At 44.4% G+C, this 21388-nt stretch overlaps 1 protein-coding gene across 1 annotated transcript in view; it reads right to left on the reverse strand.

The window, feature by feature from the left end:
- Nucleotides 1-21388, reverse strand: part of erich3 (glutamate-rich 3) — a 116980-nt gene that overhangs the window by 48487 nt on the left and 47105 nt on the right. The window contains exons 7-9 of the mRNA XM_072574893.1: nucleotides 10623-10805; nucleotides 8926-9117; nucleotides 3459-3639 (exon numbers count right to left, since the gene is read on the reverse strand). Coding sequence (XP_072430994.1) covers nucleotides 3459-3639; nucleotides 8926-9117; nucleotides 10623-10805 — 556 coding nt within the window. The remainder of the gene's footprint in view (nucleotides 1-3458; nucleotides 3640-8925; nucleotides 9118-10622; nucleotides 10806-21388) is intronic.

Consider the following 21388-nt stretch of genomic DNA (forward strand, 5'->3'; position numbering starts at 1 on the left):
GCCAAATTCTTAGAATCAGAAAATCGTACAGCATAGGAGGAGGTCATTTAAGCCCACGTGTTTGTGGGGTGCTTTGTAAAAACCTACCAATAGTTTCATTTTCTGTTCTTTTCCCATTGCCCAGATTTGCACTTTATGTGTTGAAACATTTCTGTTTTGAAAGCTATTATTGAATCTGCTTCCACATTTCAGCCTGCACCTTCCAGATCCCAACAAGTGACTGTAAAACAATCACCTCCCCCTCTGGGGCTTTTCCCGATTCCCTTCAATCTGTCTCCCTCTGCTCCCTCACCCTCCTGCCCCTGATTTATCTGATCAAAACTTTGTGATTTTGAACAACTCCACATAAGCTTCCTTGTATCGAGGGACAAATATTTATCATCAAATAATTATTGATATTTATCGATCGCCATCACTAAATTTATCACTGTTATAGTTATTAAACTTTGTTTTCTTTATTGTTTCACGGGTTATGGGAGTCACTGATATCCCAAATTGCCTTTAAACTTGCTGAGTCACCTCAGAGGGTAGTTAAGAGTTAACCAGCTTGTGCTTTAGGGCTGGAGTCATTTGGGCCAGATTTCCCCTCTCAGTGAACCACAACAGGTTCTTCCAATAATGATCATTGACATTGCCACTAATACTGACACTAACTTTCAATTCCAGATTTATTCATTAATTTCATATTCTATCAGCTGCCATGGTAGAATTTGAACTGGCCAAGGAAAAGTGAGGACTGCAGATGCTGGAAATCAGAGTCTAGATTAGAGTGGTGCTGGAAAAGTACAGCAGGTCAGGCAGCATCCGAGGAGCAGGAAAATCAACATTTCGGGCAAAAGCCCTTCATCAGGACTGAAGTGGCCAGGCCTCTCGATGACCAGTCCCCAGTGAGATTATCACCATGCCATCAGCACATCCCTTCTGTGTGGGAGTGCCTGCTGTGCATTGCTGCATTATCCACATTAAAGCAACTACACTTCAAAAGTCCTTTATTGACTGTAAACCCTTTCTGTGGATGTGACAGGCACAATGGAAATGCAGGCCTGTCTTGCTGCTGTAAGGAGGACAATCCCAGGTTCTCCCATCTCTCCACTGAAGTTCCTCAACTACACTCCCATTCCAGTAAATCTCTTCCGTAAACCTCTCCAAGGTCTATATTGATATTTAATATTGCTGGTAGAACTCACATTTTGAAGGATTGTAAAGACAGAATTTCATTTCAGGTTTTGTAGACAGATACAGTCATAGAGATGTACAGCACGGAAACAGACCCTTCACAGTTCAATCCGTCCATGCCGACCAGATATCCCAACCCAATCTAGTCCCACCTGCCAGCATCCGGCCCATATCCCTCCAAACCCTTCCTATTCATATACCCATCCAAATGCCTCTTAAATGTTGCAATTGTACCAGCCTCCACCACATCCTCTGGCAGCTCATTCCATATACATACCACATGAAAACATTGCCCCTTAGGTCTCTTTTATATCTTTCCCCTCTCACCCTAAACCTATGCCCTCTAGTTCTGGACTCCCTGACCCCAGGGAAAAGACTTTGTCTATTTATCCTATCCTCGCCCCTCATAATTTTGTGAACCTCTATAAGGTCACCCCTCAGCCTCTAACGCTCCAGGGAAAACAGCCCCAGACTGTTCAGTCTCTCCCTGTAGCTCAAATCCTCCAACCCTGGCAACATCCTTGTTAATCTTTTCTGAACCCTTTCAAGTTTCACAACATCTTTGCGACAGGAAGGAGACCAGAAATGCATGCAATATTCCAAAAGTGGTCTCATCAATGTCCTGTATAGCTGCAATGTGACCTTCCAACTCCTGTACTCAATATTCTGACCAATAAAGGAAAGCATACCAAACTTCTTCTTCACTATCCTATCTACCTGCGACTCTTCTTTCAAGGAGCTATGAACCTGCACTCCAAGGTCTTTTTGTTCAGCAACACTCCCTACGACCTTACCATTAGTGAGTTAGTCCTGCTCTGATTTGCTTTTCCAAAATGCAGCACCTCACATTTATCTGAATTAAACTCCATCTGCCACTCCTCAACCCACTGGCCCATCTGATCAAGAACCCATTGTAATCTGAGGTAACCTTCTGAGGTGACCAATTTTGGTGTCATCTGCAAACTTACAACAGTATCCCCGATGTTCACATCCAAATCATTTACACAAATGACGAACAGTGTTAGACCCAGCACGGATCCTTGTTGCACACCATTGATCACAGGCCTCCAGCCTGAAAAGCAACCCTCCACCACCACCCTCTTCTACCTTCGAGACAGTTCTGTATCCAAATGGTTAGTTCTCTCTGTACGCCATGAGATCTAACCTTGCTAACCAGTGTATCATGAGGAACCTTGTCAAATGCTTTGCTGAAGTCCATATAGAACACATCCACCTCTCTGTCCTTTTTGTTACTTCTTCAAAAAAACTCAATCAAGTTCATGAGACATGATCTCCCACGCACAAAGCCATGCTGACAATCCCTAATCAGCCCTTGCCTTTATATCTGGAGTAGTTTACTTTGAAGAAAAAGTTCATTGCGAACACTGGAGATACTTTCTTTTTTAAAAAAAGACTTCTTAGAACGCCCGCAATAACTGCTTGCTGCTGTGTTGTACACCATACTGGGTTTGTTTTGAACTACAGTTGGGTTGGAGAAGTTCTTGTTTTATCTGGTGCAGCTGGAGAGAGGCCTGCTAAGAACAAGTTGCCTCGCAGGAAAGCTTGCTATGATTGGCTGATCACATCCATCGCCATAAAAAGTCCCTTTGCATCAATTCAGATTAAAACCTGTTTGTTCATTTGAAACAGTGATTGGAAGAACATTACAAGCCTGCATTTCCCGAGTAAGCTATGTCTGTAAGCTGTGTCAGAGACAACTCTACATGATCAGTAACAAACACATGTGCTGGACCATCACAGCAACACCCTTGGGAAAAGACTACACCATATCCTTTTGCTTTCAAGGATAAGTCATTGGCCAAAACGCTTTTACTCTGAAAGCCCATCTTCGCAGGGTAATCAGTTTCTTGTTCCCTTTTTCTGAGGAGAGTATATCTGTATATCCTAATAATAAACATTTATACTTCCATATTACTGTCTGGGGCACATTAACCAATTCGTGACCCTTTATTGAATAAGTTTTTTTTGCATTATCAACACAATTGTCCTCATGATGAAAATTGGCTGATAGATTTATTTTATTTAAAACTGGAGATTGGTAAGGTCTGGATTAGTCATCTTGGTAACTAGATGAAAGTATTTTTGTTTTACATTGCGTGCTGGGGAATAGTGGGACAGCAGAGATGGTGCAGCCTTTCTGCCTTGGTTTTAGTAAAGGTTTTGACCAAAACTGATTGTCAAGAATTTTCCTTTTCCAAGCTTCAATACTGAAAATGAAATGAAGATGGGCACGATAGAAGAATGTTTTTTTCTAATTTCACCTGCTTCGAGAAGTTTCCCTTTGTAGATGCACAGGTTTTCGCCGCCGCAGTGCTGCTGGTGAACCTTGACCTCATCCCTGGCCTCTGCCTGGTCATACGAGAGATGTAAGTGTTTCCCACGGTAAACCATCGTGACCAAGACATTGCTGTGTGAGACAGCTCGGTGTGACTTTGGAATCTCCTACAACAATAACTAGGATTTAAACAGCAGAATGAAGATCAGCACCACCATTACTGCCAATCAGTTAGGGTGGTACCTATGACTTTAGCTTAATCAACAATCACAGTAAAAGAGTAACACTGGGAAATTACCAATTGCGAGAAAGTTTATAGCTCATGGAATGAAAGGGACATTAGCAAAATGGATGTGAAATTGGCTGGTGGTGGGAAACAGGGAGTGGTTCAACAGTGAATAATGGATGTTTCTCAGACTGCAGGACAGTTTCTAGTAGAATTCTACAAGGGTCAAGGTACTTTCTCTGATGTACTTTAATGACCTAGACTTTGGTGTACAGGCCGCAATTTCTATCTCTGGGAATGATATGAAATTTAGAAACACTAAGTTATCAAGAGGGCTGTGCAGAATGTCAAGGGAAGCTGGCTCAGTGGGTGGGTAACTGGCAGATGAAGTTCAATGCAGGGAAGTGAGAGATGCTATATTTTGATCGGAAGAACCTGAGCAAATCAATATAAAACTAAACAAGGAATACTATTTTAAAGGGGGTGACTGCATGTTTATAAGACCATAAAGACAAAGGAGCAGAAATTAGGCCATTCAGCCCTTCGAGTCTGCTCCACCACTAAATCATGGCTGAAATGTTTCTCAACCCCATTCTCTCACTTTCTCCCCATAACCATAGGTACTTGATTGTCAAGGGGACCACTCTATCTCAGTCTTAAGTATACTCAATGACCTGGCCTCCACAGCCTTCAGTGACAGTGAATTCCATCGATTCCCCACTCTCTTGCTGAAGAGGTTTCTCCTTACCTCCGTTCTAAAAGCTATTCCCTTTACTCTAAGGCTGTGCCCTCGGGTCCTAGCCTCTCTCATCAATGGAAAAATCTTCCCAACATCCACTCTGTTCAGGCCATTCAGTATTCTGTAAGTTTCAATTAGATGCCCCCAACGCATCCTTCTAAACTCCATCGAGTATAAACCCAGAGTCCTCAAACCTTCCTCGTATTTCAAGCTTTTCATTCCTGGGACCATTCTCGTGAACCTTCTCTGTACATGCTCAGGGCCAGCCTGAGATCCTTTCTGAGATATGGGGCCCAAAACTGCCCACAATACTCCAAATGTGGTCTGACCAGAGCCTTATGGAGCCTCAGAAGTACATCCCTGCTTTTATATTCAAGTCTTTTCAAAATAAATGCCATCATTGCATTTGCCTTCCTAACTACTGACTCAACCAGCAAGTTTACATTGAGAGAATCCTGGGCTAGAACTCCCAAATCTCTTTGCAGTTGAGACTTCTGAATTTTCTCCCCATTTAGAAAATAGTCTGTGCCTCTATTCTTCCGACCAAAGTGCATGACCTCACACTTTCCCATGCTGTACTCTATCCTCCACTTCCTTGCCCACTCTCCTAACCTGTCCAAATCCTTCTGCAGTCTCCTCGCCTCCTCAATGCTACCCATTCCTCTACCTATCTTTGTATCATCTGCAAACTTACCCAGTTCCTTCATCCAGATCGTTAATGTATAAAGTGAAAAGTTGTGGTCCCAACACGGACCCTTGTGGAACACCACTTGTCACTGGCTGCCATCCTAAGAACCCTTTTATCCCCACTCTCTGCTTTCTGCCAGACAGCCAAGCTTCTATCCATGCTAGCACCTTGCCTCTAATACCATAGGCACTTATTCTACTCAGTAGCCTCTTGTCAAAGGCCTTCTGGAAGTCCAGGTAGATAATATTCATTGGTTCTCCTTGGCCTCACCTGCTCTTTGCATCCTCAAAGACTTCTAGCAGATTGTCAGGTATGACCTCCCCTTGATGAAACCATGCTGACTTTGTCCTATTTCACCAGACACTTCCAAGTACTCAGAAATCCTTTCCTTCTCAATAGATTCCAGGATCTTACCCACATTTCCCATCTTTTGCCTTACTCCCTTTTTGAACAGGGGGTTTACATTTGTGATTTTTCCAGTCCTCTAGGACCCTCCCTGATTCTAGCAATTCCTGAGAGATCACCACTAACGCCACCACTATCTCTTCAGCTATCTCCCTTAGAACTCTGGGGTGTAGTCCACCTGGTCCAGGTAATTTATCCACCTTCAGGCCATTCAGTTTTTCTAGTACCTATTGCTATGTATACACCTCATTAACAGTGACAGGGTGGTATGAGAAGACTGTTAATAAAGCTTACGGGTCCATTATTAACAGAGGCACAGAGCACAAGAATGAGGAGGTATATAAACTTGTATAAAACCATAGTTCGGCCTCAACTGAGTATTGTGTTCAGTTCTATGCACAGAACTTAAGGATGTGAAGACATTTGAAAGAGAGCAGAAAAGATTTAGAAGGATGGACCAAGGAATAACTTCAGCATGCAGACCAAGTGGCAAAGTTGGGTTTACTCCCTGGAGGGGTTGAGAAGGGACTTGATAAAAGTGTTCAAAGTTGTGAGGGGCCCAGGGTGAAAGGATCGAGAACAAGATGATGCTGATTTAACAGTTTCTGGCAAAAGAAACAGTGATACAAGGAAAAACATTTTCACACAGTAAGTGGTTTGGAATGCTCGGTCAAGGAATGTAACGGAGACAGATTCAATTGAGACATGCAAGAGGCCTTTAGATGATGGAGTCATACAGAATGGAAACAGATCCTTCAGTCCAACCCATCCACGCCGACCAAGTTTTCCAGAATAAATTAGTTCCATTGGCCTGTGTTTGGCCCAATTCCCTCTAAACCTTTCCTGTTCACGTATCTGTTCAAATGTCTTTGAAATGTTGTAAATGTACCTGCATCCAACACTTCCTGTGGAAGTTCATTCCACAGACAAACCATTCCCCATAGGAAAAGCAGCCCCTCATGTCCTATTTAAATATTTCTCCTCTCTCCTTAAAAATATGCCTAGTTTTGAACTCCCCTACTCTCGGAAAAAGATCTTTGCTCTTCACCTGGTCTATGCCCCTCATGATTTTATAACCCCACAACCTCCTACACGCCACTGAAAAAGTCCTGGCCTATTCAGTCACTCCTTATAATTCAAATCCTCTAATCCCAGTAATATCCTTATACATTTTTTTCTGCACCCTCTCCAATTTAATAATATCCTTCCTATAGCAGGGTGACAGGTATTCCAAAAGCAGCCTCACTACCATCCTGCATAGTTGCAACATGATATCCCAACTCCTTTCGTCAATGGTCTGAGAACAAGGAAGGCAAGTGTACTAGATGCCTTCTTCATCACCCTGTCTACCTGTGATGCCACTTTCAAGGAGCTATGTACCCAAACCCCAAGGTCTCTGCTTGACACACTCACGGCCCTGTTTACTGTGCAAGTCCTGCCCTGGTCTGTCTCATCAAAATGCAACATTTCACATTTATCTAAATTAAACTCCATCTGCCACTCCTTGGTCCACAGACCCTATTAGTCTTAGAGTCATACAGCACCAAAACAGACCCTTCGGTCCAACCGGTCTAATGTTGAACATAATGCCAAATTAAACTAGCCCCACCTTCCTGTCCCCCACCTGCTTATATCCTTCCAAATCTTTCCTATCCATGTACTTATCCAAATGTCTTTTAAATGTTGTCATTGTACCCACATCCACCACTTCCTCATGAAGTTCATTCCACACACGAACCACCCTCTGTGTAAAAGATTGGTGCAGGCTCGATGGGCCAAATGGCCTCTTTCTGCATTGTAGGGATCCTATGAATTTCTTCAACAAGAGGGTGCTTAATCTGTGAAACTCACTGCCACAGAGGGCCGTGGAAGAGAAGTCTTTGTGTCTTAAAGACAGAGATAGATAGGTTCTTGAATATCAAAGGGATCAAGGGATATGGGGAGAAGGCAGGAGAATGGGGTTGAGAAACGTATCACTCACGATGGTATGGTGGAGTAGATTGGATGGAGTGAGTGGCCTAATTCTGCTCCTATATTTTTGCCAGTTGAACATGAGTAATTCTCAGATGTGGAAAATGAGTTTTGAGGATAATACTGAGCAAGTATGAAGGGCATTGACACGGAGGAAGGATAGAATCATTAATCACATGACATCAAAGGTCATCTAATGAAGTGCTCCGAAAGCTTGTGATTTCAAATAAATTGGAATACTGCATGCAGTTCTGGTCTCCCACTTGAAAGCGTTCAGAAAAGATTTACAAGCATGTTTGAGCTTTAGGGACAGGCTGAATAGGCTGTCGGAGTGTCGGAGGCTGAGGGGTGACCTTACAGAGATCTATAAAATAGTGAGGGGCATTAACAGGATAAATAGACAAAGTCTTTTCCCTGGGGTGGGGGAGTCCAGAACTAGAGGGCATAGGTTTAGGGTGAGAGGGGAAAGATATAAAAGAGAGGCAACTTGTTCACACAGAGGGTGGTATGTGTATGGAATGAGCTGCCAGAGGATGTGGTGGAGGCTGGTACAATAACAACATTTAAGAGGCATTTGGATGGTTTTATGAATAGGAAGGGTTTAGAGGGATACAAGTTAAATGCTAGCAAATGAGACTAGATTGGGTTAGGATAGACGAGTTGGACCGAAGGGTCTGTTTCTGTACTATACATCGCTATAATTCTAAACCTGTTGGACTATAATCTGGTGTCGCATGACTTCTGATTTTGGCCACCCCAGTCCAACACCAGCAACCCCACATCATGGATAGAATCAGATAGCCCTACAGTGTGGAAGCAGGCCATTCAGCCTATTGAGTCCACACCGACCCTCCGAAGCACATCCCATCCAGACACAACCCCCGACCCTAATCCTGATACCCTGCATTGCTCATGGCTGATCCAACTAACCTTCACATTCCTGGATACTCCAGGCAATTTAATGAGGCCAATCCAACTAACCTGGATAGCAGTACTTCCAAAATCTGTCCCCTGTTGTGGCCCTATTTTGAGGCTTGAAAACTGTTGTGACCCGTCAGTACTTTTACTGTTGGAGGGGAATATGGAAGGGGGACAGCCCCAACTTCACTTGTGGGGAAATCAGAAGACCAAAAATATAAAATAATTACTCATAAATCCAGTGAGGAGTTCTGGAGGCAGCTCAACGCAAGGAGAGTGGGGACAACATGGAACGCCCTCCCAAAGGGAATGGGCCAGGTGAATAATATCAGTTCATTGATATAGTGTCAGTACATTTAATGGTGTGAGAGATAGAGAAAGACACAGAAGATGGTGATGGGGTGAGACCTAGAGGGGTGGATGAAGCACCATAAGGAGCCATGAGGTCAAATGGCCTGGTCCTCTGCAGAGTGTCCTGCACACAGTCAGAATGGCCTTCTCCTTACCTTTGCTGGCAGGTGGGCTGGGCCGTTGGGAGCAGTGGTCGGCCGCAGTCTCCTGCCCCTCAAGCATCCATTCTTCTCTCGTTTGCGGGCTGCTGGTGGGACGGGGGTTACATAGTTATTGATCACTGGGAGACGGTAGGGAGACATCCCAGAGGGAAAATCCAAGGTGTGCCTGATAGAGTCTTGGTCCAGCTACCAGAAAAAGAAAACCACACAGCGAATCACAGCCAGGAAAACAACTCCCCTTCATTCAGAACATCTTACAACTGTTTTTACTCAATGTTAATCCAATAAACTCAGAAACATAGCAAACCATGTAGAGGGTAGGAATAAAATTTAGGAGGATGTCAACTGTCAGAGATATTGACAGATTCGGTTTAACATGGAGAAATGTGAATTGTTACATTAAGGGAGAGTAATGAATGAGCAACTTAAAGCAAATGTCACTGTTTTAAAATGGTCCAGAGACTGAGACACTAACGGCATAAAACTTAATGAGGCTTTTAAAGAGTATGTAGTATCAATACGGCTAGATAATACATCAGCAAGGAAATAGTGTCAAACCATTAATAATCACTCAAGCACTTCCAACGACACTATGATGTCCAATCCTGGGTTCCGCTCTTTAGGAAGGATGATCAGGGATTTAGCATGGGTGTGAAGGAGATTTACTGGAATGGGAGCAGGATTAGATTAGATTCCCTACAATGTGGAAACATTTGGCCCAATGAAGCCAAACCAACCCTCCAAAGAGGAACCCACCCAGAGCCATTCTTCTCCCCTATATTTACACCGAATAATGCACCTAACACAATGGGCAATTTAGCATGGCCAATTCACCTGACTGGCACATCTTTGAAGATACTGGAGAAGCTGGCATTACTCTCCTTAGAACAGAGGTTAAAGAAAGTCTAGTACTTCTGTAGCATCTTAGCTTTAAATTATTTTGAAAGTGAAGTAAATAGTTTAAACTGTAGTCATTGTTGTAATATAAGAGTTACAACAACTAATTTTGTTTAGTGCTCCATCAGCACTGACTGTCCAAAGGTGCAGCACTCCCTCTGTACTGACTCTCTGACAGTGCAGCATTCCCTCAGTGCTGACTGACCGACAGTGTGGTACTCCCTAACAACTGACCCTCCGACAGTGCAGCACTCCCTCAGCACTGACCCTCCCACAACACGGCACTCCCTCAGCACTGACCCTCCCACAACGCGGCACTCCCTCAGCACTGACCCTCCCACAACACACACTCCCTCAGCACTGACCCTCCCACAACACAGCACTCCCTCAACCCTGACCCTCCCACAACGCGGCACTCCCTCAGTACTGACCCTCCCACAACGCGGCACTCCCTCAGCACTGACCCTCCCACAACGCGACACTCCCTCAGCACTGACCCTCCAACAGTGCGACACTCCCTCAGTATTGACCCTTGGACAGTGCGGCACTCCCTCAGCACAGTTTCCAACAGCACAACACTCAATCAGTAGCATTCTGGGAGTTTTGGCCTGGATTCGGTTGTCCTGTTTATGAAATTGGTGGATAGACGTGGCCTTCTGATTGGGGGACAGGATGGTGACTGTCTGAGGCACAGTGTGGTCATGGATATTAACTGGATGCTGGGTAGACTCTCAGTGTGCTTCTGTGTTCCCTAAAGTACCTCTTTGTAAAATATTATAAATCAGCATAAATACCGCACGGAGATGCTTGGAGTTGATGTCCTCGGTCACTTCCAGGTGCTGCTCCTTGTGCCGGAGGTACGGAGAGGATTGTGTTGTGATTGTTGTGGTCGCTGCTGCTCCATTTGTTTGAAGGGGGAGGAGCCTGACCGGACGCTGCAGTTTCCCTGGGGCTGTGCTGGGCCGTGGTGATGAAGGCTACAATCCAAACAGTAAATCACAGCCAATCAGCATGGTCCTGAAACACAACTGAGAGGGCAGCCCTTCATCTGAAATGATCACCTTGGCCAACCTTTCATCTCCTCCCAAACCTTGGTCCAGCAATTTGAGTACCCTCAATGGCTGAATTAATTTTCAAGAGATGATCTTTTGAATAACATTAAAGACCAATGGGTATCTCTGTGAAATACCAACAGCAGCTAGCAGTGCTCCAAAACCCTAGTCATTGGAATAAAGGAAGCCATTCAGACCCTTTAGCCTCTGCTGTCACCATTTGATGAGATCATGGCTGATCTGAATATTAAGTTTGTCTGCCCACCGGCAAACCATTAGCAGCAAAAACCTGTCCATCATAGACTGAAAAGTTTTATCGAGTTTGCATCGGCTACTGTGTGTGTTCAGGTTCTTGTTCTTTATTACCCCTGTGCAGAGATGTGATGGTAAATACAGTACACAATACTCCAGATGTGGTTCTCATCACTGCTCTGTATAACTGAAGAATAACTGCTTTATTTTATATTCAATTCAATGAACACAAATTAGAACACTGTTAGCTTCCCTAATTGCTCCATCCATATTCTAGTTTTTTTTTTATTGACTCATGCACAAGGACACAGAGTTCCTTCTGTCTCTCAAAGGTCTAATGCCTCAGTGCCTCACACAGATACTCGGCTTTTCACGGTTTTCCTGCTAAAATGGACAATTTCACATTTGCTGGCAGGATATTCCCTATGCCATTTTTTTTCCACTCTCACAACCAATCTATATCCTGTTATAGTTTTATGTCCTCATCACAACTTACTTTGCTGAATATTTTTGTTCATCATTAAATCACCCGCCATACCTTTGGTTCCTTCATCCAAATCATTCATATAAATTGTGAGAAGCTGATACCAGCGGCACACCCACTCCTAACTGCCCACACGCTACCGTCTACATCATCACCATCCTTCAAATTGTTTTTTCCGGGCGGCAGTTGGAATGGGGGAAGCGACAGCAAGGACCAGAGGCCTGACGGGAAGGTAAATTTAGAATAATATAAAGACTTACCTTGTATACAGGCAAACACACAGAGCATGAGCGGACAAGGGACTGCTGGGTAAGTGAGGCTTTATATTTAGGCGGCTGATTTACCCGAAACACCCCTCGGATTGTGTCTCCCACCCGTTCTCCTCCTTCAAGTACAAAGATTCTGTACACTGGATTGATAAGGTGATCTATTTCCTTTTTTTTAGTTTTTCAGTAGGCTCGTTGGGACTTTAGAACAGTGGAAATGGCAGTTAGGCCAGTTGAATGTTCCTCCTGCAGGATGTGGGAGGTAAGGGTCACCACAGGGTTCCTGCTGACTGCATCTGTGGGAAGTACACCCAACTCCAGCTCCTTGAGAACCCTGTTAGGGAACTGGAGCTGGAGCTGCATGAACTTCAGATCATTCGGGAGGTGGAGGGGGTATGGGGGGCGTTATTGAGAGGAGTTACACGGAGGTGATCACACCTCAGCTAAAAGAAGGTAGATGGGTTACTGTTAGGGTACAGAAAGGGAACAGGCAGGCAGTGCCGGGATCCCCTGTGGCCGTTCCCCTCAATAACAAATATACCATTTTGGATACTGTCGGGGACAACTTACTAGGGGTAAGCCATAGGGCACAGGTCTCTGGCAAAGTCTGTCCCTTTTGTTCAGAAGGGAAGGGGGAAGAGGAGCAGAGCATTAGATACTGGAGTCTCTATTGTTAGGGAGACAGATAGGAGGTTCTGTGAGAATGAGACAGACTCACGATTGGTGTGTTGTCTCCCAGGTGCCAAGGTTTGTGATGTCTCTGATTGTATTTTCAGGATCCTTAAGGGGGAGGGGGAGCAGACCCAAGTTGTGGTCCACATCGGCACCAACGACATAGGTAGGAAGAGAGATGGGGATTTAAGGCAGAAATTCAGGGAGCTAGGGTGGAAGCTTGGAGCTAGGAAAAACAGAGTTTTTTTTAGATTAGACTAGACTTACAGTGTGGAAACAGGCCCTTCAGCCCAACAAGTCCACACCGACCCGCCGAAGCGCAGCCCACCCATTCCCCTACATTTACCCCTTACCTAACACTATGGGCAATTTAGCATGGCCAATTCACCTGACCTACACATCTTTTGGACTGTGGGAGGAAACCGGAGCACCCGGAGGAAACCCACGCAGACACGGGGAGAACGTGCAAACTCCACACAGTCAGTCGCCTGAGGTGGGAACTGAACCCGGGTCTCTGACGCTGTGAGGCAGCAGTGCTAACCACTGTGCCACCGTGCCGCCCATGTTATCCATGGTTTGTTACCCATGCCACGTGCTAGTGAAGCGAGGAATAGGGAGAGATAGGAGTTGAACACGTGGCCACAGGGATGATGTAGGAGGGAGGGTTTTGGATTCCTGGATATTTTGGGCTGTTTCTGGGGTAGGTGGGACCTCTAAAAACAGGATGGTCTTCACGTGAACCAGAGGGGTACCAATATCCTGGGGGAAAATTTGCTAATGTTCTTTGGAAGGGTTCAAACTAATTCAGCAGTGGGATGGGAACCTAAATTATAATTCAACTATACAGGAGGTTGAGAGTAGTGAGGTTTTAAGGTTCAAGAAATAAGGTTTCAAGGTCGCAAGAGTGCACCAGCAAGTAGGAAGGTGGTTTGAAGTGTGTCTACTTCAACGCCAGGAGCATCCGGAATAAGATGGATGAATGTGCAGCATGGGATGGTACCTAGGACTTCGATGTTGTGGCCATTTTGGAGACATGGATAGAGCAGGGACAGGAATGGTTGTTGCAGGTTCTAGAGTTTAGATGTTTCATTAAGAACAGAGAAGATGGTAAAAGAGGGGGAGGGGTGGCACTGTTAATCAAGGACAGTATTACAGTGGCAGAAAGGATGTTTGAGGACTCATCTACTGAGGTAGTATGGGCTGAGGTTAGAAACAGGAAAGGAGAGGTCACCCTGTTGGGAGTTTTCTATAGGTCTCTGAATAGTTCCAGGGATGTAGAGGAAAGGATAGCAAAGATGATTCTCAATAGGAGTGAAAGTGACAAGGTAGTTATGGGGGACTTCAACTTTCCAAATATTGACAGGGAATACTGTAGTTGAATGCTTTAGATGGATCAGGTTTTGTCCAATGTGTGCAAGAGGGTTTCCTGACACAGTATGTAGACAGGTCAACAAGGGGCGAGGCCACATTGGAGTTGGTACTGAGTAATGATCCTGGCCAGGTGTTAGATTTGGAGCTAGGTGCTCATTTTGGTGATAGTGACCACAAGTCTGTTATGTTTATTTTAGAGATGGAAAGGGATAGGTATATAATGCAGGGCCAGAGTTATAGCTGAGGGAAAGGCAATTTCAATGCAACTAGATAGGATTTAGGATGCATAGGATGGGGAAGGAAACTGCAGGGAATGGGCACAATTGAAATGTGGAGCATTTTCAAGGAACAGCATATTCAAGGGTCCTTGATAAGTATGTACCTGTCAGGCAGGGAGGAAGCTGTCGAGCAAGGGAGCTGTGGTTTATTAAGGAAGTTGAATCTTTTGTCAAGAGGAAGGAGGAGGCTTATGTCAGGATGTGATGGCTCAGTTCTGACCAGGAACGACCTAAAGAGAGAGCTAAGAAGAGCCAGGAGGGGTCATGAGAAGTCATTGATGAATAGGATCAAGGAAAACCCTGAGGGTTTCTATAGGTATATCAGGAATAAAAGAATGACTAGAGTATGTTTCAGGGTAATCAAGGATAGTATTAGGAAGTTGAGTGCAGAGTCAGAGGAGATAGGAGAAGAGCTAAATGAATACTTTTCATCAGAATTCACACTAGAAAAAGACAATGTTGACGAGGAGAATATGGAGATACAGGCTACTAGACCAGGTGGGACTAAGGTTCACCAGGAGGAGGTGTTAGCAATTCTGGAAAGTGGAAAAATAGATGAGCTGTCTGGGCCAGATGGGATTTATCCTCGGATTCTTTGGGAGGCCAGGAAGGAGATTGCTGAGCCTTCGGCTTGGATCTTTATGTCATCATTGTCTACAGGAATAGTGCTAGAAGGCTGGAGGATAGCAAATGTGATTCCCTTGTTCAAGAAGGGGAGTAGAGACAACCCTGGTAATCACAGACCAGTGAGACTTATTTCGGTTGTGGGTAAAGTGTTGGAAAAGGTTATAAGAGATAGGATTTCTAATCATTGAGAGAGGAATAAGTTGATGAGGGATAGTCAACTTGGTTTGTGATGAGTAGGTGGTGCCTCACAAACCTTACTGAGTTCTTTGAGAAGGTGAACAAACAGGTGGATGAGGGTAAAACAATTGATGTGGTATATATGTAAGGCATTTGATAAGGTTCCCCATGGTAGGCTATTGCACAAAATACAGAGACAAGGGATTGATGGGGATTTAGCGGTTTGGATTAAAAATTGGCTAGCTGAAAGAAGACAGAGGGTGGTGGTTGATGGGAAATGATCATCCTGGAGTTCAGTTGCTAGTGGTGTACAGCAAGGATCTGTTTTGGGTCCACTGCTGTTTGTCATTTTTATAAATGACTTGGATGAGGGCGTAGAAGGATGGGTTAGTAAATTTGCAGATGACACTAAGGTCGGTGAGTTGTGGACAGTGCTGAAGGATGTTGCAGGTTACAGAGGGCCATAAGTAAGCTGCAGAGCTGAGCTGAGAGATGGCAAATGGAGTTTAATGCGGAAAAGTTTGAGGAACAACAGGAATGCAGAGTACTGAGGTAATGGTAAGATTCTTGGTAGTGTAGATGAGCAGATGGTGTCCAGGTATATAGATCTCTGAAAGCTGCCATCCAGGTTGACAGGGTTGTTAAGAAAGCATACATTGTTTTAGCTTTCATTGATAGAGGGACTGAGTTTTGGAGCCATAAGATCATGCTGCAGCTGTACAAAACTCTGGTGCGGCCGCACTTGGAGTATTGTGTACAGTTCTGGTCACCACATTATAGGAAGGATGTGGAAGCTTTGGAAAGGGTTGAGAGGAGATTTACCAGGATGTTGCCTGGTATGGAGGGAAGGTCTTATGAAGAAAGTCTGAGGGACTTGAGGCTGTTTTCGTTAGAGAGAAGGTGGTTGAGAGGTGACTTAATAGAGACATAAAAATAATCCGAGGGTTAGATAGAGTGGACAGGGAGAGTCGTTTCCCTCGGATGGCAATGGCTAACATGAGGGGACATAGCTTTAAACTGAGGGATGATCGGTATAGGACAGATGTCAGAGATAGTTTCTTTACTCAGAGAGTAGTATTGGATGTTTTGCCTGTAACAGTAGACTCGCCAACTTTAAGGGCATTTAAATGGTCATTGGATAAATACACAGATGATAATGGAATAGTGTAGGATAGATGGACTTCAGATTCATTTCACTGGTCGGTGGGCCTGTACTGCGCTGTAATGTTCTATATTGTATGAGCTTATCTTTCAGCATTAACACTTTTGAATGCCTGTTAATTTCAGTGCAGTACATCCACCAGTTCCAATTTATCCACAGTGCATTAACTCCAATAAACTGATTAAACATAATTTCTCTTTCACAAACCCGTATTGATGGTGTTTGATTATCAGAATGGCTTTCAGTGCCCTGCTATCATACTTGGCAGTTGGTTAGCTCAGCTGGCCGGATAGTTTGCTTGCGATACAAAGCAGCAGCAACACTGAGGGTTCAATTCCTGCACCAGCTCATGGGAAGCAGTTTCCTTCTCAAACACTTTCTTCTCCTAAGGTGTGGTGACACTCAGGTTAAACCACCACCAGTCATCCGTCTCTCTCTCTCTCTCTCTCTCTCTCTCTCTCTCTCTCTGAGAAAGCAGCCCTATGGTCCCCTTGGATATGCTGAAGAAGGGCTCATGCCCGAAGTGTCGATTCTCCTCCTCCTTTGATGCTGCCTGACCTGCTGCGCTTTTCCAGCAACACATTTTCAGCTCTGATCTCCAGCATCTGCAGTCCTCACTTTCTCCCCTTGGACTATGACAACTTCACCTTGTTATAATACCTTACTAATTATTAAATGTGTCCCTTATGATGGGTATTAAGCTAAATGGCCTGTTGTTTCCATGTCCATTAGGCTAATTTCATCTACCACATGGAAAAAGGCTTTCTCTCTTGATTGATATACAGTAACATATGGGAAACCTTAATCAATAGGCACTTAATCTTCGATATTGCAGGACATAAACCCATATTTATATAAGCTCTCCTTATAATTTAACTTTGGAAACAGGAAGCATAAACTAAGCTTGTCCTTCTTCACATTTAGAAGATTTATAGATAATGATGTAATTGAGAGGCTTCAGATGACTTAAAAGTTCAGCACTTAGAGCTTCATCTTAAAATCAGACCCAGCTTATTCAGGAAAGGGAACTGGGAATCGAGAACTCTTCCCTAAAATCACTAGGGGATCAAGTAAAAATTGTTTTGTTAAAATTGATTGATTTTCACTGGCAAATAATATTAAGATTTACAGATTTAAGATGAATAGATGGAGTTAAGAAGCAGATTAGATAAGATCTAACTGAGTGGCAGAATTATTGGAGGGACTAAATGACTTGTCTGTTTTGGTGATTTGATTATGAACCAGGCTCTGAAAGTCTTACACTGACCACATGTGCTGGGACTGCGTGCGAGGACAAATAAGGACAAGGTTCAACTCAGGGCATACAGAGCAGAGGAACACTTTTCAAGTATTCGCACCCAACAGACCATACCAAAACTGAAGGATCCACTGGTTTCTTACAGTCCAAGCCGAGACTGTATCAGCTCAAAGATAAACCATCAGGGAAGGATCTTGCCACTGATGCTGAAGCCCAATTAGTATCGTACTGCTTCAGACCTGAACATTACTTGCATTGCCACAGTGATACTGGGCCTAAAAACAAGGTCAGGCCATTGTGGTAGCTACTGTCAGTTCTTCTGTGATGTGATGGTTGAAATCTTGTGTAATCCAGTTTATAGAAAAATCACGCTTTAGAAACAGCGCCTAAAGTGTTGGCGATGTAATCACGTTACAGCCAACACACATTTTAAAATTTTTGCACTTTACAAATAGCATCCCCAATTTGTCAACTGCATGACAGCAAATTTGTGTGGAGGAAATGCTCCTTATAGAGCATAGAACAGGCCCTTTGGCCCACGATGCTGTGCCGAGGATTAATCCTAATGTAAAATATAATAACTTAACCTACCCATCCCTCAACTCACTGCTATCCATGTGCATGTCCAGCAGTCGCTTAAATGTCCTCAAAGACTCTGCTTCCACCACCACCGCTGGCAACGCATTCCATGCATTCACAACTCTCTGCGTAAAGAACCTACCTCCTATGTCCACTCTATACCTTCCTCCTAATATCTTAAAACTATGAACCCTCCTACAAGGGGGCATAGCTTTAAATTAAGGGGTGGTAGGTATAGGACAGATGTTAGGGGTAGATTCTTTACTCAGCGAGTCGTGAGTTCATGGAATGCCCTGCCAGTAGCAGTGGTGGACTCTCCCTCTTTATGGGCATTTAAACGGGCATTGGATAGGTATATGGATGATAGTGGGCTAGTGTAGGTTAGGTGGGCTTGGATCGGTGCAACATTGAGGGCCAAAGGGCCTGTACTGCGCTGTATTCTTCTATGTTCTATTAAGTCAACCCTGCCCTGAGGAAAAGTCTCTGGCTATTGACTCTGTCCATTCCTCACATTATTTTGTATACCTTGATAGGTCTCCTCTCTTCCTCCTTCTCTCCAGAGAGAGGAATCCGAGCTTACTCAACCTTTCTTCATAAGGCAAGCCAGGCAGCATCCCGGTAAACCTTCTTTGCACCCTCTCCAAAGCCTCTGCACCTTTCCTATAGTAGGCCGACCAGAACTGCACACAATATTCCAAGTGTGGTCCCACCATGGACTTGTAGAGCTGTAGCATAACCTCGCAATTCTTAAACTCAATCCCCCTGTTAATGAAAGCCAAAACACCATATGCTTTCTTAACAACCTTATCCACTTGGGTCACAACTTTGAGGGATCTATGCACTTGAACACCAAGATCCTGCTGTTCCTCCACACTACCAAGAATCCCGTCTTTAATCCTATATTCAGCATTCAAGTTCGACCTTCCAAAATGCATCACTTCTCATTTATCCAGGTTGAACTCCATCTGCCATTTCTCAGCCCAGCTCCACATCCTGTCTATGTCACGCTGCAGCCTGCGACAGCCCTCTGTACTATCAACGACACCTCCAATCTTTGTGTCATCTGCAAATTTACTAACCCACCCCTCAACCTCCTCATCCAAGTCATTTATAAAAACTCCAAAGAGCAGAGGCCCAAGAACAGAGCCCTGCGGGACCCCACTCAATGCTGTCTTCCAGGCAGAATACTTTCCATCTACAACCACTCTCTGCCTTCTGTCAGCCAACCAATTCTGAATCCAGACAGTCAAATCTCCCTGTATCCCATACTTCCTGACTTTATGAATGAGCCTACCATGGGGAACCTTATCAAATGCCTTGCTGAAGTCCATATACACCACATCCACTGCTCAAGCTTCATCAATCTGTCTCATCACCTCCTCAAAGATCTCAATAAATTTGTGAGGCATGACCTGCCCCTCACAAAGCAATGCTGACTGCCTTTAATCATGGTATGCTTTGCCAATAGTCATTAATCCTATCCCTCAATTCTTTCCAAACCTTTGCTGACCACAGACATAAGACTGACTGGTCTGTAATTGCCAGGGATTTCCCTATTACCCTTCTTAAAAAGAGGAACAACATTCACCTCCTTCCAATCCTCCAGTACAACTTCCGTGGAGAGTGGGGAAGCAAAGATCTTCGACAGCGGCTTAGCAACCCCCTTTCTCGCTTCCCCGAGCAGCCTAGAATAAATCTGGTCTGGCCCTGGGGACTTATCAATATTAATGTTTGTCAAAATTTCCAGCACATCAACTTCATCAATCTTGATCTGTTCAAGCCTGTTTCCCAGCTCCTCAAAGTTCTCATTCACAACAAGGTCCCTTTCCTTAGTGAAAACCAAAGCAAACTCTCATTTAGGCCTTCCCCTATCTGCTCAGACTCCATGCACAAGTTCCCTACTCTATCCCTGATCAGCCCTACTTTCTCCCTGATCATTCTCTTATTTCTCACTTATGAGTAAGATGCCTTTAGGTTCTCCCTAATCCTTCTTGCCAAGCCTTTTTCGTGCTCCCTTCTGGTTCTCCTCAGTCCATTTCTGAGCTCCTTTCTAGCAAGCCTGTAATCCTCTAAAGCTGTGCTAGATCCTTGCTTCCTCCACCTTACATAAGCTGCCTTCTTCCTTTTGACAAGATGCTCCTCTGTTCTCATCATCCAAGGCTACTTAATCTTACCCCTTCTTACCTGTCTCAGAGGAACAAATTCATGCATCACTCACAACAACCGCTCCTTAAGTAGTCTCCACATGTCTGCTGTGCCCTTTCTGTGGAACAATTGGTCCCAGTCTGTACTTCCCAACTCTTGTCTGACAGCATCATAATTTCCTTTTCCCCAATTAAATATCTTCCCTTGGTAACTGCTCCTTTCCCTCTCCATGGTATGCTAAATGTGAGGCAGTTGTGATCACTTTCACCAAAGTGCTCTCCCACCACAAGACCTGACACCTGTTCTGGCTCATTGCCGAGCACCAAATCCAAAATGGCCTCTCCCCTCATCGGCCTGTCTATATACTGAGTAAGGAAACCCTCCTGAACACGCCCGACAAAAACGCTCCATCCAAACCATCTGCACTAAGGTCAATATTGGGAAAGTTGAAATCACCCATAACAACCAAGTTACATCCATTTTTCCAAAATCTGCCAGTCTGAGAATTCTTCAATCTCTCTATGCTATTAGGGGGTCTGTAGAAAACCCCCAATGAGGTGGGTGTTCCCTTGCTGTTCCTAACGTCCACCCATACTGACTCAGTACAAAGAACAAAGAAAATTTACAGCTGAGGAACAGGCCCTTCGGCCCTCCAAACCTGAGCCGATCCAAATCTACTGTCTCAACCTGTCACCCAATTCCTAAGCATCTGTATCTCTCTGCTCCCCACCTGCTTATGCATCTTAAATGAATCTACCATACCTGCCTCTACCATCTCTGCTGGCAATGCGTTCCAAACGCCCACCACCTTCTGTGTGAAGTACTTGCCGCGTGTATCCCCCTTAAACTTTCCACCCCTCACCTTGAAAGCGTGACCTCTCGTTATTGAATCCTTCACTCTAGGAATAAGCTTGTCTCTATCCACCCTGTCTATACCCTTCATGATTTTGTAAACCTCAATCAGGTTCCCCCTCAATCTCCTTTTTTCTAGTGAAAATAAACCTAACCTACTCAACCTCTCTTCATAGCAAGCACCTTCCATACCAGGCAACATCCTCGTAAACCTTCTCTGCACCCTCTCCAAAGCATCCACATCCTTTTGGTAATGTGGCGATCAGAACTGTACACAGTACTCTAAATGCCGTCGAACCAATGTACAATTTTAACATGACTTGCCAGTTCTGATACTCAATACCCTGCCCAATGAAGACAAGCATACTATATGCCTTCTGACCAC

Source organism: Chiloscyllium punctatum, chromosome 7 (genome assembly GCF_047496795.1).
Source record: "Chiloscyllium punctatum isolate Juve2018m chromosome 7, sChiPun1.3, whole genome shotgun sequence".
In the NCBI taxonomy this organism is placed as follows: Eukaryota; Metazoa; Chordata; class Chondrichthyes; order Orectolobiformes; family Hemiscylliidae; genus Chiloscyllium; species Chiloscyllium punctatum.